At 52.9% G+C, this 16,443-nt stretch overlaps 1 protein-coding gene across 1 annotated transcript in view; it reads left to right on the top strand.

Moving 5' to 3' along the window:
* ANKMY1 (ankyrin repeat and MYND domain containing 1) overlaps positions 1–16,443 on the top strand; it is a 41,879-nt gene that overhangs the window by 23,838 nt on the left and 1,598 nt on the right. The window contains exons 10-16 of the mRNA XM_023740854.1: positions 559–699; positions 1,914–2,021; positions 2,509–2,640; positions 8,710–8,823; positions 9,322–9,487; positions 10,216–10,294; positions 15,998–16,158. Of these exons, the coding sequence (XP_023596622.1) occupies positions 559–699; positions 1,914–2,021; positions 2,509–2,640; positions 8,710–8,823; positions 9,322–9,487; positions 10,216–10,294; positions 15,998–16,158 (901 nt within the window). The remainder of the gene's footprint in view (positions 1–558; positions 700–1,913; positions 2,022–2,508; positions 2,641–8,709; positions 8,824–9,321; positions 9,488–10,215; positions 10,295–15,997; positions 16,159–16,443) is intronic.

The following is a 16,443-nucleotide window of genomic DNA, read 5'->3' as shown; positions in this document are numbered from 1 at the left end:
GCAGGAAGGGAGCAGGGTCTTGGGCGGGGCTTCCAGGGGATGATGCCTTGGACAGAGGTGGGACATGATGGTCTTAGAGGCAAGATGGCCCGGGGATGCGGGACTCAGGGCAGTGCAGCCTGCAGTTGGGGCCACACTGCGATCTGGCCTCCTAAACCCCAGTGTGGTCTCTGGGCTGCCTCTCATTTCCTCCACGAGGGACAAGATCCCAAGGGCAGTGGCCCCGTTGTCTTTGCTGTTGTGTCCCCACAAAGCCCTGGGCAGCCCTGCACGGGCAGGGACTCCTGGGCTCTGTGCCCGTTGGGTGTGCGTGGGTGTGCATGCATGGGGGGGAGGGCAGAAGGCAGAGGATGCTGGCCCCTGTGGATGTGGGGCGCAGGGGACTTTGCACACGAGTCCCAGGCGTTAGCCTTCGGGAGCCATGGGAAGCTCCCGAGATCCGCGGTCTGGAGTCCACGCACTGTCTGCAGATGCAGCGCTGGGGTTGGGGTGGGGGACCCTGAAGGTCATGTGGGGCTGGTTCGGGGGCGAGTCCCTGACCCCTTCGTGTGCACGCAGGTGGACCTGCTGTCATCCTCATCTCTGAAGCTCAACAATGAGCCGGGCCCACCCAGCATCTACTATACGCAGCGCGCAGCGCCCCCTGAGGGTGGCCGGACCGCACTGCATGTGGCCTGCGAGCGTGAGGACGACCACGAGGTGGGTGGGCGGGGGGAAGATGAGGTGAGCGAGTCGGGAGTGCGGTGACCACGAGGTGGACAGGGCGGGGGGAAGATGAGGTGAGCGAGCCGGGAGTGCGGTGACCACGAGGTGGGCAGGGCGGGGGGAAGATGAGGTGAGCGAGCGGGGAGTGGGGTGACCACGAGGTGGGTGGGTGGGGGGAAGATGAGGTGAGCGAGTCGGGAGTGCGGTGACCACGAGGTGGGCAGGGCGGGGGGAAGATGAGGTGAGCGAGCGGGGAGTGTGGTGACCACAAGGTGGGTGGGCGGGGGGTGGGGAACAAGAACAAGGTGAGCTGTGCCCAAGCAGTCCTCAGGGCCCTGTTTCCTCAAGAAGCACAGCTGGGGTGGGAGGTTGGGTGGTGAGGATGGGGAGGCAGTGGCAAGAGGGTAGGAGGGAGCCTGTGGTGTCAGTGCCTTGGGCCCTCCTGCCTGGGGGTGAAGGGCAGGAGGTGAAGAGGGCAGCATGGAACTGTCCTTCTGTCCAGACAATGCTCTTTCAGTAGAGTGCAGGGCGTGTCCATCCCAAGTTAGCATTCTGTCATGCTCTGGTCGTCCTATGTGACTGCTGAGCCTTGGTGAAGGCAACTGTTCCTCTAGTCACAGCTGCTGCTATAGTCATGCCTCCTGACTGTTCGCTTGTCCTTTGAAAACAAGCTTTAAATCAGTTTGTGCATCAACTGGTCTTCCTATTTTCTTTCTGGAAATGATGCATGTTTAGAAAACATTTTATCTTCTCAGTTTGAGATTGCATCCATGCATCCATCCATGCATCCATGCATCCATCCATGCATCCATGCATCCATCCATGCATCCATCCATCCATGCATCCATGCATCCATGCATCCATCCATGCATCCATGCATCCATCCATCCATCCATCCATCCTCCGACCCACCCACCAACCCATCCACAATCCGTCTACTCACCCATCCACACATATACCCATTCATCTATCCATCCATGTATCCATCCATCCACCCACCCACTCGTCCATCCGTCCATCCGTCCATCTGTCCATCCAATATTTAGAACAATTTCTGCCTGCCAGGAAGGTGCCGGTATGGAAAGAGTAACAATTATTGACTAAATCAATTTTGTGATTGCACTTAAGTGAATGATCAAAGTCAGGTGCTCTTTAGGAGTCGGGGTGCCCCTCTAACCTGTTGTACTTCTTCCTTTCTCCCTACCCAGTGTGCCAGGGACATAGTCAGACTCCTCCTTTCCCACAGAGCGAATCCCAACACGCTGTGGAGTGGCCACTCTCCACTCTCCCTGTCCATCGTCAGTGGTAATGACCTGGTGAGCATGTTCTGTACCCTCTGACCCCTGCACCTTGTGGTGTTTGTCTCTAGTGCTTACCCACCCCTACATCTGTAGCTGGGATTTGCTGCATTGGTGGCATGAGCATGGCAAGGTGTAAGGGGCGTGAAGAGGCTGCTCCAGCTTGGATGGAGCTCTTTAGTGAGGGAAAGGGAGGAGCATAGAAAGGAGAGAGGATGAGAGTCTGGCTGGGAAGATGCTTCCTCGTCAGGCTTGGGTCATAATCTCAGCCCCTCCCAGAGGAACCAACCCAGTGTGCTCCTCTGTGAGACAGGGTGGCAATGGGACTGTGGGGCATTGGGGTCCAGGTGACGAGGCCATAGGCAGTGCTCAGGTGGTGCCTCAGTGTGGCACCCAGGCTGGGGGCCATCAGTGTGGTCAGTACCAGCATGGCCTGGCTCTGGGGATTTTCTGCATGTAAGGAAGCTGACTCATTGGTTACCAACAAGCCTGTCTGTGTGTCCAGATCGTGAGGGAGCTTCTGTCCCATGGAGCTGACCCAAACCTGCCCCTGACCAAGGGCTTGGGCAATGCCCTGTGTATGGCCTGCGACCTGACTTATGAGCACCAGCGGAGCACAGACAGCAAGCTGTCCCTGGTGAGTGGGATCCAGGGGGGGTCTGAGGGGGAGCACAGACAGCAAGCTGGCCCTGGTGAGCGGGGTCCAGGGGGGTCTGAGGGGGAGCACAGACAGCAAGCTGGCCCTGGTGAGCGGGGTCCAGGGGGTTCCAGGGGGAAGTACAGACAGCAAGCTGTCCCTGGTGAGTGAGGCCCGGGGGGTACAGGGGGGAGCACAGACAGTAAGCTATCCCTGGTGAGCGGGGTCCAGGGGGGTCTGAGGGGGAAGCACGGACAGTAAGCTGGCCCTGGTGAGCGGGGTCCAGGGGGGTCTGAGGGGGAAGCACGGACAGTAAGCTGGCCCTGGTGAGCGGGGTCCAGGGAGGTCCAGGGGGAAGCACGGACAACAAGCTGGCCCTGGTGAGCGGGGTCCAGAGGGGTCCAGGGGGGAGCACGGACAAGCTGGCCCTGGTGAGTGGGGTCCAGGCGGGTCCAGGGGGAAGCATGGACAACAAGCTGGCCCTGGTGAGTGGGGTCTGGGGGGAGCATGGAAGCAAGCTGTCCCTGGTGAGTGGGGTCCAGCGGGGAGCACGGATAGCAAGCTGTCCCTGGTGAGCTGGGTCCAGGGGTTCTCGAGCTCCTGCGTAAGCCCTTGATGTGGTGCCCACTTCTGGCAGGGAAGGATTGTTCTTTCATCTTACTCTGTGTTGGAAAGGACAGCTATGTTTTGCCTTTATTATTTTATGGGCCTTAAAAAGGGTGAAGTAGCAACACAACTCAACCAAAATTCCTTAAAGCTTGTCTGTCTCAGGGGAAATAGCCTCCAAGGAATGTATGTGCCATCACTTAGGCCTGGCTGCAGAAAGGCTGGGTTTCTCTACCTGCGGGTGGGCTTTTCTTAGAGGCTTAGTGAAAGGGCCAGCTGGGAAGGCAGTGGTGGTGGGTCTCCTGCTCACGGACAGCAGCGCTCAACATTCCAGGAGCTGCTTGTCCAGGAGGACTTGTGCAGCAAATTGGAGCCCTGCTTTGTAGGTACATCTCAGCCTGGCCTCCTGGGCACCTCCTCTTTCCTTGCTCGTCCACCCCCTGCCCTCTCATCCCCTGGACTCCAGGCACTCTTCCTCTGCAGCTCAGCTTCAGGCAGGGCCTCCCTCTCTCTGAGCTGTTGCCTGGGGGTCCTAAAGCCTGCCAGTCCCTGTTCACACCATGGCGCAGCCCCTCTGTTGGCCCCGTGGTCACTGTTCTATACTGGCCTCGTGGCATCACTGAATGGACCAGGCCCAGTGGGCTCCTTGCCCTCTCACTCGATCTTGGTACATGCTTTGGCTCCTGACTCACTGTAAGCATGAGGGAAAGGGAGAGGGATGGAGAAGGAGGCAGAGGGAGAAGGAATTCTTCTGTATAGAACCTTTCCTTTTCCCCTAGGATCTTTGTTGTTGTTGTTGTTAGGTGCCATGAAGTCAATTCTGACTCATAGTGACCCTGTGTACAACAGAATGAAACACTGCTCAATCCTGCACCATCCTCAGAATCATTGGTATGCTTGAGCCCATTGTTGCAGTCACTGTGTCAATCCATCTTGTTGAGGGTCTTCCTCTTTTTCACTGACCCTCTACTTTACCAAGCATGATGTCCTTCTCCAGGGACTGATCCTCCTGATAACAAGTCCAAAGTATGTGAGATGTAGTCTCGCCATTCTTGCTTCCAAGGAGCATTCTGGTTGTACCTCTTCCAAGATAGATTTGTTTGTTCTTTTGGCAGTCCATGGTATATTCAATATTCTTCGCCAACACCACAATTCAAAGACGACAATTCTTCTTCAGTCTTCCTTATTTATCTTTATTTATTCCTGTGTTTATAGGATCTTTGGTTACCCTAAAATACAGTTCAAATTAGATGGATCAATGCTGGATCCTTTCCCTTTAATTTTTTGTTATTTGTCCAACAAGGAGCCCTGGTGGTGCAGTGATTAGGTGCTCGGCTGCTACTGAAAGGTCAGTGGTTAGAACCCACCATCCACTTGATGGGAGAAAGATGTAACAGTCTGCTCCCATAAAGATTAGAGCCTTGGAAACCCTATGGGTAGTTCTACTCTGTCCTCTAGGGTTGCTATGAGTTGGAATCGACTCAATGGCCGTGGGCTTGGTTTTAGGTATACGTCTAGCAAGTTTTGTTTTTGCTTCTCTCTGCCATCTTCCTCCTTTTGAATATCGATATGAACCCATGACTTTTCTTTCTTTCTTTTTTTTAATTCCTGGTTTGATTATTCCAAAATCTCTGTCATATCTGTCTGGTTCTGATGTTTGTCCTGTCTCCTCAGACTGTGGTTTTTTTTTTGCTTTCTTAGCATGCCTTGTCATTTTTTGTTGAAAGCTAGACATGATGTATTGGATAAGAGGAACTGAGGCTCTTTTAGTTGTGATCCCCCGTAAAGCCCTGTTGATGTTGACGTGGTAGTAACGTGTGTGGGGGGGCATTCTATAACTCTGTGATGAGGTCTCAGTCTTTTTGTGAACCTGTGCCCCTGGATTGTGACCTAAACAAGTGCTTTTCAGATTTTTTTTTTTTTCCACCCATTAGGAGAAAGAGGAAGGATGGAGTTGTGTATTTCCCCTCACCCATGGAAAGCTAGAGGAGGCTGGCTTTGGGTATTTCCCTTCCTCCATGTTGATTGATGTTGTTTTTTGTTGCCATCAAGTCAGCCCCTGACTCATGGTGACCCTGTGCACAATGGAACAAAACACTGCCCAGTCTTGCAGCATCTGCATGATTGGTTACCAGTCAGACTGTTGTGATCCATAGGGTTTCCACTGGCTGATTTTTGAAAGCAGATTGCCAGACCTTTCTGTTGTTGTTGTTGTTAGGTGCCGTTGAGTTGGTTCCAACTCATAGCAACCCCATGCACCTCAGAACGAAACATTGCCCGGTTGTGCGCCGTGCTCACAATCGTTGTTATGCTTGAGCCCATTGTTGCAGCCACTGTGTCAGTCCATCTGGCTGAGGGTCTTCCTCTTCTTCGCTGACCCGATACTTAACCAAGCATGATGTCCTTCTCCAGGGACTGATCCCTCCTGACAACCTGTCCAAAGTAGGTAAGACGTAGTCTCACCATCCTTGCTGCTAAGGGGCATTCTGGCTGTATGTCTTCCAAGACAGATTTGTTCATTCTTTTGGCAGTCCATGGTATATTCAATATTCTTTGCCAACAACACAATTCAAAAGTGTCAATTCTTCTTCTGTCTTCCTTATTCACTGTCCAGATTACACATGCATACGATGGGACAGAAAATACCATAGCTTGGGTCAGGCACACCTTATTCTTCAAGGTGACGTCTTTGCTTTTCAACACTTTAAAGAGGTCTTTTGCAGCAGATTTGCCCAATGCAATGTGTCTTTTGAATTCTTGGCTGCTGCTTCCATGGATGTTGATTGTGGATCCAAGTAAAATGAAATCCTTGACAACTTCAATCTTTTCTCCTTTTATTATGATGTTGTTTACTGGTCCCATTGTGAGGATTTTTGTTGTCTTTATGTTGAGGTGTAATCCATACTGAAGGCTGTGGTCTTTGACCTTCATCAGTAAGTGCTTCAAGTCCTCTTCACTTTCAGCAAGCAAGGTGTGTCATCTGCATAAGGCAGGTTGTTAATGAGTTTTTCTCCAATCCTGATGCCCCGTTCTTCTTCATATAGTCCAGCTTCTCAGATTATTTGCTCAGCATACAGATTGAATAGGTATGGTGAAAGGATGCAACCATGACACACACCTCTCCTGACTTTAAACCACGAAATATCCCCGTGTTCTGTCCGAACAACTGCCTCTTGATCCATGAACAGGTTCCTCATGAACACAATTAAGTGTTCTGGAATTCCCATTCTTCACAATGTTATCCATAATTTGTTGTAATCCACACCGACAATTGTCTTTGCATAGTCAATAAAACATAGGTAAACATCTTTCTGGTATTCTCTGCTTTCGTGGGGTGCTTTCTGAAAGCAGAGACCTTTCTAGGCTCTGAAAAAACCCACCTTGATTAGGTTCTATTAAAGCAGTTTCTACTGAAGGCAGGCCATTGCTAGGGAGAACTATTTCAAAATGCTTCTTTTTACCATTCCCCAGAAGCAGGAGGGGATTTTTCCCTGACCTTCACCAAAGCTCCTAGAGGTAAAACTCAGGAAGTGTGGGGGCTCTCCCAGGGCTAGTGGGTGGCCCCACTTAGAATCCAGGGCAGAGAATGTCCCATAGAAGGATCAGTGGTTCTAGCCTGCTGGTCCCTTGAGAATTCTTCAAAGCCACATTTGGGGACCAGTCACCCCCAGCCACCCCTTCCTCTAGCAGGGAAGGTTGCAATCTTCTCTGAGCGGTAGTAGGTGGGGTCAGAGTCCTCACAGCATGGTTTAGGATTTCAGAGCTGAGCCCTCTGGGCAATGGGGATGTCTAGAGTGTGCCCATGGCATCAGAGCTGAGGTGGCATGGAGGAGGAGGTCACAGCAGAGGTGTGGAGCTGAGGATGGGGGGGCTGCTGATGGCAACTGTCAGCTGTGACACCAACAGAACCCTGCTGCGCGAGCACAGCTGAGTCCACTAGACTTGCTGAGTCCACTAGACTCACCTTGAGGAATCTCTGAGGAGTTCTAGGAGGGAGGCGAAGCGGGAGAAGTTAGGCAGGGTTTTAGGGCCTGGCTCGGGGTTGTAAGCCTGGTGTTGTGAGCAGAGGGTGGCTTAGTTGGCATTGGGCAGAGTTTATGAGATTCTGATTTTGGGTGTGTGGGCACGGGGTGGGTGGCGAGGGGCTTGAGGAGTAGGTTGTTGAGTGGCTACAGTCCCGGTAAGGAAGCTCTCTCTGTTGTTCCATGGTGGGAGCTTCTAGGGGCAGGGATCTCTTGGGGCACATCCTTGGTTACAGTCCTAGGGTAATGTCCAATGACACAGTGGCTAAGTGCTCAGGCTGCTAACCAAAAGGTCAGCAGTTTGAATCCACCGGCTGCTCCTTGGAAACCCTATGGGGCGGTTCCACTTGTTCTATAGGATTGCTATGAGTCGGAATCGACTCAACACCAGAGGGTGTGTGTGTAAGGATGGTGTAGCCCAGGGACACAGACCATGTGGTCTGTTCTCACCGTGGGTGATATGCTTTCCAAGGACAGCAAGAGCTGGGGGGGTGGGAGGGAGGCGTCTGGAGACTGGCGGTCAGGAGTAGGACCTGCATACTGCAGTATGGCCGGGGGGCATGGGAGGGAGGCATCCAGAGTAGGACCTGCATACTCAGTGTGGCCGGGGGCGTGGGAGGGAGGCGTCTGGAGACCGGGCGTCTGGAGTAGGACCTGTATACTGTAGTGCGGCCTTATTACCCAAACGAAGAAAACCTCTATTTCCAAACAGGGTCGTAGTTACAGGTTACAGGGGTTAGGACTTCAGCATGACGTCAGTGGGACACACATTTCGCCCATAAAGCGTTCTCCTCAGACATTGGGCCAGAGAGAGAAGACAGTACAGTATAGGGTCAAGTGCAGAGGAACAGCTGCCTGCCTTCGGGGAGCTCTGAGTAGCGGGGGTTCCCTGTGCCACGCCCTCATGTGGGTGTCGGGGCTGTGATGGTGAATAGGGCAGGCCCGGTGTTTACCCTCATGTCGCTTACAGCGGGGCTGTAACCAAACGCAGGCGGCGGTCAGGGCTCCTAGGGGCAGCTGCAGGGTGCTGGGCACTGCAAAGTCCAGACCTCGTGGGGTGGGTGTCGGGATGCCCCCAAGGAGTGGCCCTGCCATGACTTCACCGAGACGGTCGTTAGCATGGCCCAGCCCTGACTCCTCGTCCCTAAAGCCAGCATTTCTACCCTCTTGTCTGGCTGACTCCCTGCACACCTGCAGTGGCAGCCCCTGGGGACACAGGTGAGCAGTGTCCTGTCTGCCCTCAGCCAGCCTGTGAGTGTGTGGAGACGGTGTGGAGACCCGCTGCCCTTGGGTCCAGGGACAGGTGCATCTGCCCTGGTGTGCACCCTCTTCCAGGTGGGTGTCTCCTGGCACCTGCATCCTCCTGGCACCCACATTCCTCCTGGTGCCCCCATTCCTCCTGGCACCCGCAAAGAGCAATGATGGGGTTTTGTTCCCACAGATTGACCGTCTCATCAGTTATGGGGCTGACATCCTGAACCCCGTGACGCTCATGCAGGGGGACAAGGTTGCCGTGGGCACGGCTGTCGACTATGGATTCTTCAAGTTCTTCCAGGTATGGCTTGGACTCTTGCTGCCCAACCTTTGCTGGTGGGATCTGCAGCGTGGGCACAGCCACCCTGACCACGGCCTTTAGTATTTCCTGGGCAAGGCTGGCCTGAGGTCCTCCCAGTGCGGAGGCCAGCACTCCCCGGCACACAGCGTGAGCTCAGCGTGGTCTGCGTGTCCTCACGGTGCCTTTTCACAGGGGCACAGGAGGGGCGGGCTGCCTGCTAACTCACCTGGTGTCCCGCCAGATGGCTGAGCTGGGACCGGGATCCCGGACACCTGACCCTTGCTGGGCTGGGAGTGGGGTTCTGCCCTTCTGGGGCAGCCCTGGCCCTGACCCTGTGGGGTGCTTGCAGGATGGGCTGGGAGTGGGGGTCTGCCCTTCTGGGGCAGCCCTAGTGCTGACCCTGTGCGGTGCTTGCAGGATGGGCTGGGAGTGGGGGTCTGCCCTCCAGGGCTGGGTGGGCTGGGCCCCGGGTCCCGGCTGACCTCTCTGGCGCTGCAGGACCGAAAGATTGCCCACTGCCCGTTCCACGCGCTGCTGCCGGCGGAGCGGGAGACGTTCCTGGCCCGGAAGAGGCTCCTGGAGTACATGGGCTTCCAGCTGCGCCGCGCCGTCTTCACCAAGGAGAGCCAGTGGGACCAGAAGCTGCTGTACCTGAGCAAGAGAGGTGAGTGGGCGCCCATGTGGGTGGGCAGGCGGGTCCCCAGGGCTCCCCACATGCCAGTGCTGCTCAGATCCTGTCTCCACTCCCATCAGCCCCCCAAGCCCACCTGGCGTCCTTTGCTCTGCCCTGTGACATATAACAAGGTTTCCACCTTGTGGAGGAATCCCCGAGGGTCCTGGCTGCTCCCTGAACTCTGGAGGCTGTGGGGCTGTGGGGCTGGGGTGGGGGGCAAGAGGCACCCCCCTGCTGCTGCTCAGCCACCTGCTGGCCGCTCCTCTGGCCTCTTCGCTCCGGACCCCTGAGGAGGTGCTGCTGGAGAGGGTAGGGGAGAGACCCCAGTTGGGGAGAGGCCTTGGCCACCACAGAGCACTGCCCAGGAGCACCATGTCTGTGCTGGGCCTGGCAGGGACACGACACCGAGGGGGCACCCGCGCTGACCTGCCCACGGCGGCGTGGCAGCCCCCTGCTCCCTGAGGCTGTGGACTTCTCCCCGCTCCAGGATGAGCCCCCTGCCCCGACTCGGCCTCTACTGGGCATGCTGTGGGCAGTTGTTTGCTGGGCGGTCAGAGGCTGGGGAACCCCAAGTCTGCCTCTCCTGCTGAGCCAGGTGGGTGGCCGTGGGCTGCGCAGTCTGGGTGGCGTCTCAGCGGCTCCACAGGGTGACTCAGGGCACAGGAGGCCATGCCTTGGTGACTCCTGCTCCCCAGGCCTAACTGCCCCTGTCTCTGCAGCGGAGCTGGCCCCCAACCACAGGCTGAAGAAGAGATGTTCGTTGCCCTACAAGTGTCCGGACGGGGAGGAGTCAGAGGCGTAAGTGGGTCATTGGTGCTCGGAACCCGGGCCTGGGGTCTGGAAGGTGCAGCTGGGCCCAGCCGAAGCCTCTGCCCTCCCAAGACAGCCCCTGTCCAGCCCAGCTGACCAGGTTGTCTTGCACAGGTCACGCTGCACTGTGGCCCAGGGCTGGGTGTCCAAGCCACAGACGACTTAGGCTGGTTGTAAATGCATACCGCAGATCCCTGCGTGGCACAAACGGTCTGCACTCTGCTGCTAACCCAAAGGTCGGAGGTTCAAACCCACCCAGCAGGAGATAAGCCTAGTGAAATAGTCCCGTTAAGATTCCGGCCAAGAAAACCCTATGGAGCAGTTCTTCTCTGTAACACACAGGCTCACCATGAGTTAGAATCAACTCAATGGCACACAACAACCAGGTCAAACCGTAAAAAAAAAATTAAAAAGAAGTATAATTTATATGCTAAGAGAGGAGAGAAAATGGAATTATATAGAATGCCCGATTACAACCAGAGAAGAGCAAATGATAATCGGACGAGTGTTTCTGTGACCGGAAGGCGTTTCCCAGCAGGCAGGTGGCTCTGAATCCGCAGCTCCGGTCGGCAGCTCCAGTGTCTGCCCCGGTCAGACCCAAAGCCCCGAGACCTCAGGCCCCCTGAGAGCACTGTCTTAGCTGCAGCATTCTGCCTCTGCACAGTGTCTCCCACCTCACTTTCTAAGGAACATGGAGAGGACCGTTGGGGCCAGGGAAGCTTGAGGCATCAGCTACCTAGCCTTATTGCTGTTGGGTGTCATCGAGTCGCTTCTGACTCACAGCGTCACCATGGGACAGAGCACAACTGCCCCACTGAGTTTCTCAGGCTGTTGTCTTTACGGGAGCAGATCACTAGGTCTTTCTCCTGTGGAGCCACTGGGTAGGTTTGAACCATCGACCTTTTGGTTAGCAGCTGAGTGCTTAACTGTTGCGCCACCACGGCTCCTTTACCGAGGCTTGGTCTCTGTAGTCTATCTAAATTCTCCCCTTGATTCTCTGACCTGGCAAGGGCCTCAGTGGTTGGGTGGGCCATCGAGGGATCTGAGTGCAGGGCACATCTGTGGGAGCACAGCACCCCCTCCCCACTCTTAGACCTCCCCAGGTGGTGTGTAGATCAGTTGACAAAAATGTCATAATCAGAGGCTCGAAAGAACCTAAACCACATTCCCCCTAGGAGAATGGACTGTGTTTAATTGAAAGCATTTTTCTGAAACATTCTCATGATTCATGGTGGTTATGTTCTACCGAATTGCTACAAACACTGAATTAGTGAATACTGAACCGTTGCTCCTACGGGAAATGCAGGGTTAGGTTCCTGTGAGCCTCTGGTCACAACATTTTCATCAACCAATCAATACATAACCTTGTGTTATGTGTGTTTCTGTTTAAAGACCCCTTATTGAATATATTGGTCTTGAATGTAGAGTAGCTAAAGTGAATGGAAGAAATGGTGAAGTAAAAGAGCTGAACAGAAGATTTCAAAGGGTGGCTCAAAAAGACAAAGTAAAGTATTATAATGACACGTGCAAAGACCTGGAGTTAGAAAATCAAAAGGGAAGAACACACTCAGCATTTCTCAAGCTGAAAGAACTGAAGTAAAAATTCAAGTCTCGAGCTGCAATATTGAAGGATTCTACGGGAAAAATATTAAACGAAACAGGAAGCATCAAAAGAAGATGGAAGGAATATACAGTCACTGTCCCAAAAAGAATTGGTTGACGTTCAGCCATTTCAGGAGGTAGCATATGATCAGGAACCAATGGTACTGAAGGAAGAAGTCCAAGCTGTACTGAAGGCATTGGTGAAAAACAAGGCTCCAGGAACTGACGAAGTACCAGTTGAGATGTTTCAACAAATGGATGCAGTGCTGAAGTGTTCACTTGTCTACGCCAGAAATTTGGAAGACAGCTACTTGGCCAGCCGACTGGAAGAGATCCATATTTGTGCCTGTTGCAAAGAAAGGTGATCCAAAAAATGTGGAAATTATTGAACAATATCACTGATATTTTATTAATTAAGTAAAATGTTGTTGAAGATCATTTAAAAGCAGCTGCAGTAGTATATCGACAGGGAACTGCCAGAAATTCAAGCCAGATTCAGAAGAGGATATGGAATGAGGGCTATCATTGCTGATGTCAGATGGATCCTGGCTGAAAGCAGAGAATACCAGAAAGATGTTTACCTGTGTTTTATTGATTATGCAAAGGCATTCACCCGTGTGGATCATAACAAATTTTGGATAACATTGGGAAGAATGGGAATTCCAGAACACTTTGTTGTGCTTATGAGGAAACTGTACATGGGTCAAGAGGCAGTAGTTGAAACAGAATAAGGGGATACTGAATGGTTTAAAGTTAGGAAATGTGTGCATCACGGTTGTATCCTTTCACCATATTTATTCAATCTATATGCTGAGCAAATAATCCAAGAAGCTGGAGTATATGAAGAAGAACGGGGCATCAGGACTGGAGGAAGACTCATTGTAAAAACGGCTTGGGGGGCAATGTCTAGCCTCCTCTAACTTCACAAGGGAAAGGAGAATCAAGCTTAACAGCCCAAGGCTAATTCCTGTGAGGCGAGGTCAGACATGCCTCCTCTCTCTGCCATCTTTACCAATTCTGACACCAACCGTCCCTCCCGCGGCACTCTCTACTTCTCTGCTGGGTTTGATAGTTTATTGCAATGGCTACACCAAATTCACAGACCATACTCACGATTATGGGGTTTATTAGGGAAGTAACAGGTTACAATTCAGGCTCAGGAACACTCAGGATACAGTTCTTCCATCAGGACAGCCTCTTCCCAGTCGTGCTCACAGGCACATCTCTACCTGGCCCTCGGCCTCTGCCCAAAGGCACTCAGCTCTCTCTCTCCACGGGCTGGGAAAGCTACCATGCCGTCTCCTGCTGCCAGGTCTCTGCCACCGGTTCTCACCATCTTCAGGGTTATAGCTTTCTCTCTCTCCGTTTCCTGGTTCCAGAAGCTTCTCAGTGCAGGGATCCCAGGTCCAAAAGGTGTGCTGGCTCTTGGCTGTTCTTCTTTGGTGGTGGTGGTATCTTCTCTTTTCCGCCTCTGAAGTGGCTCATTTCAAGCCCAGCAGGATGGCAAAACTGACCAATCACCTTGGTGGGCTACAATTACCCTGTTTGCACAGTCCCGCCCAATCACCTGGGTGGGAGTTACAAAACCGTGGCGAGAAAGGCCACACAAAAGCGATCTATTACACCACACTCATTTACAAAGTGCGATATGCAGATGACACAACCTTGCTGGCTGAAAGTGAAGAGGATTCGAAGCACTTACTGATGAAGATCAAAGACCACAGCCTTCAGTATGCATTACACTTCAACATAAAGAAAACAAAAATCCTCACAACTGGACCAATAAGCAACATCATGATAAACGGAGAAAAGATTGAAGTTGTCAACGATGTCATTTTACTTGGATCCACAATCAACACCCATGGAAGCAGCAGTCAAGAAATCGAATGACGCGTTGCATCGAGGAAATCTGCTGCAAAAGACCTCTTTAAACTGTTAAAAAGCAAAGATGTCACTTTAAGGACTAAGGTGGGCCTGACCCAAGCCATGGTGTTTTCAGTCACCTCATATGCATGCAAAAGCTGGACAATGAATAAGGAAGACTGAAGAAGAATTGATGCCTTTGAATTATGGCGTTGGTGAAGAATATTGAATATACCACGGACTGCCAGAGAAATGAACAAATCTGTCTTGGAAGAAGTACAGCCAGAATGCTCCTTAGAAGCAAGGATGGCAAGACTTTTCTCATAGACTTTGGACATGTTATTAGGAGGGACCAGCCCCTGGAGAAGGACATCATGCTTGGTAAATTAGAGGGTTAGCAAAAAAGAGGAAGTTCCTCAATGAGATGGATTGACACAGTGGCTGCAAGAATGAGCTCAAGCATAACAGTGATTGTGAGGATGGCACAGGACTGGGCAGGGTTTCGTTCTGTTGTACATGGGGTCACTATGAGTTGGAACTGACTCGACAGCACCTAAAGACAACAACAACAGTGAATAGATACTGTTGATTCATTAACACTGGACTCAGCCAATAGCACTGTAACTGGTGTCTGAACGAAGCTTATCTAACACACATATTTTCTGCTTGGAGCACATCACAGCCTTCTTGCACTTAGGAACACTGGACAGCACTTCCACACCGTGCTGGGGACCATTTAACAGCACCTGACTGATGAGTAGCACAGAACCGTGAAAAATGGGACAGTAAACCTACCGCACAAAGGACTCGTGTTTACCGCAGGAGAGCTCTGCCTTTTGGGACCTCAGCGGAGAACGTGTGTGTTGGGCGACTCAACGCTTTTGCTGCTCCTAAGCATGGCTGCAAGGAGCCCTAGTGGTGCAATGGTTAAAGTGCTCGGCCGATAACTGGAAGGTTGGTGGTTTGAACCACCAGCCACTCCACGGGACAAAAGACCTGGCGATCTGCTCCCGTAAAGATCACAGCCTCGGAAACCGTATTGGGGCAGTTCTACTCAGATCTACAGGGTCGCTATGAGTTGGAATCAACTTGACAGCAACAGTTTTGGGTTTTATTTCTGGAAGCATGTCCACAAATGACCAAGACAGCACCAAGCATTGATGTGGGGGTTACGGATACACTTTAGCAAGGAGGCAAATTCCCTAATGCGGACTCTGCGAATAATGAGGAGGGACTATGCCTGAAAAGGTTGTGTGTGGATGGTGGTGGCGGTTATCCTGTTTGTTATAAACATTCTTACTTAACTGTGGAAGCCTGGAGGATGCAGGAGGAATAAAGAAGAAAAGTAAGTTACTAGATTTCTCCCCTCCCGTGATGGACTGTGGACACAGTGGTGTTTCCTTTCAGCCCGTCCCTGTGCACGTGGGCACGTGTGGAACGTGTGTGTGTAAGTGTGCATGCGTGTACATATGCTTGTGTGTGTATGTGTGTTTATGTATATGTGTATGTGTGTACATATACCGGAGTCCCTGGGTGGTGCAAATGGGTAAGCACCCAGCTGCTAACCTGAAGGTTTGAGATTACCCAGAGGCCCCTCCGGAGAAAAGCCTGGTGATCTACTTCTGAAAAATAAGTGGTTGGAAACTCTGTGGAGCACAGTTCTACTCTGACACACACGGGGGCGCCACGGGTCGGAATCGACTCAACAGCAATTGAGCATACACACACAGATACATCCACACTTGCAAAATTGATAGCATTCTATATTTACAGTCATAACTTGCTTTTCTCACTCAACATTACATCACAGGCATTGTCCTGTGTTACATTAAAAATTGTCCCCAACCCCCATGATTGTGGCAATATGAGAGTCCCCAGAATGGATGAGGCGTTGTTCATTTAGCCAGCCCCTTATGGTGAGACTGGCTTGGCTCTGCGGTCTGTGTGTGTTAACTGTTCTTCTAGCTCTGTTCTGAGCATCCCTGGGACGGGCACCTTCAGGCCTCCCATGCCTGTGCCAGCAAGCATGCCTTTACTGAGCACCAGCATAGGACAACGGCCTGGGCCAGGGGCTGGCTGGGGGCTGGCACCGCCACCCTGTCTGGTGGGAACAGCGGGGGTTTAGGTGGAAGTGCCCCTGCATAGGATCCTGGGGTTGGCACGGATCAGGAGGCAGGGGCTGGGCAGGGGCGTGGGGGACCGGCTGACCACACGCTTTGCCTGCAGGATCCCTTTCTTCAAGTTCTGCTACCAGTGTGGCCGCTCCATTGGGGTGCGCCTCTCGCCCTGCACCCGCTGCTACAGCATCCTGACCTGTAGCAAGTTCTGCAAGACCAGAGCCTGGAACGAGTTCCACAAGCGGGACTGCGGTGCTGCCATGCTCATGAGTATGTGTCCCCGAGGGTGACCAGAACCCCTTCAGGCTTGGACCTGTGGGGGCAGGGAGGGCACTGGGCCATACTGGCTCTTGTCCACTGAAGGGGCAACTCTATGCAGTGTTCCAGCCGCTGCCTGGAGAGGACGCCCTCGTCCCCACAGAGCTGGGACATGGTGCCAGGAGTCTCTCTGCTGCACATCTGGGGACTCTGCTGAACACCTGGAGACTCTCTGCTGGACACGAGGGCTCTCTGCCGCACACCTGGGGGCTCTCTCTGCACACCTGGGGGCTCTCT

Source organism: Trichechus manatus, unplaced genomic scaffold, assembly GCF_000243295.1.
Source record: "Trichechus manatus latirostris isolate Lorelei unplaced genomic scaffold, TriManLat1.0 scaffold00165, whole genome shotgun sequence".
Lineage (NCBI taxonomy): Eukaryota > Metazoa > Chordata > Mammalia > Sirenia > Trichechidae > Trichechus > Trichechus manatus.
Note: the sequence above shows the minus strand (reverse complement) of the source record. Positions and strands in the feature narration are given on the sequence as shown.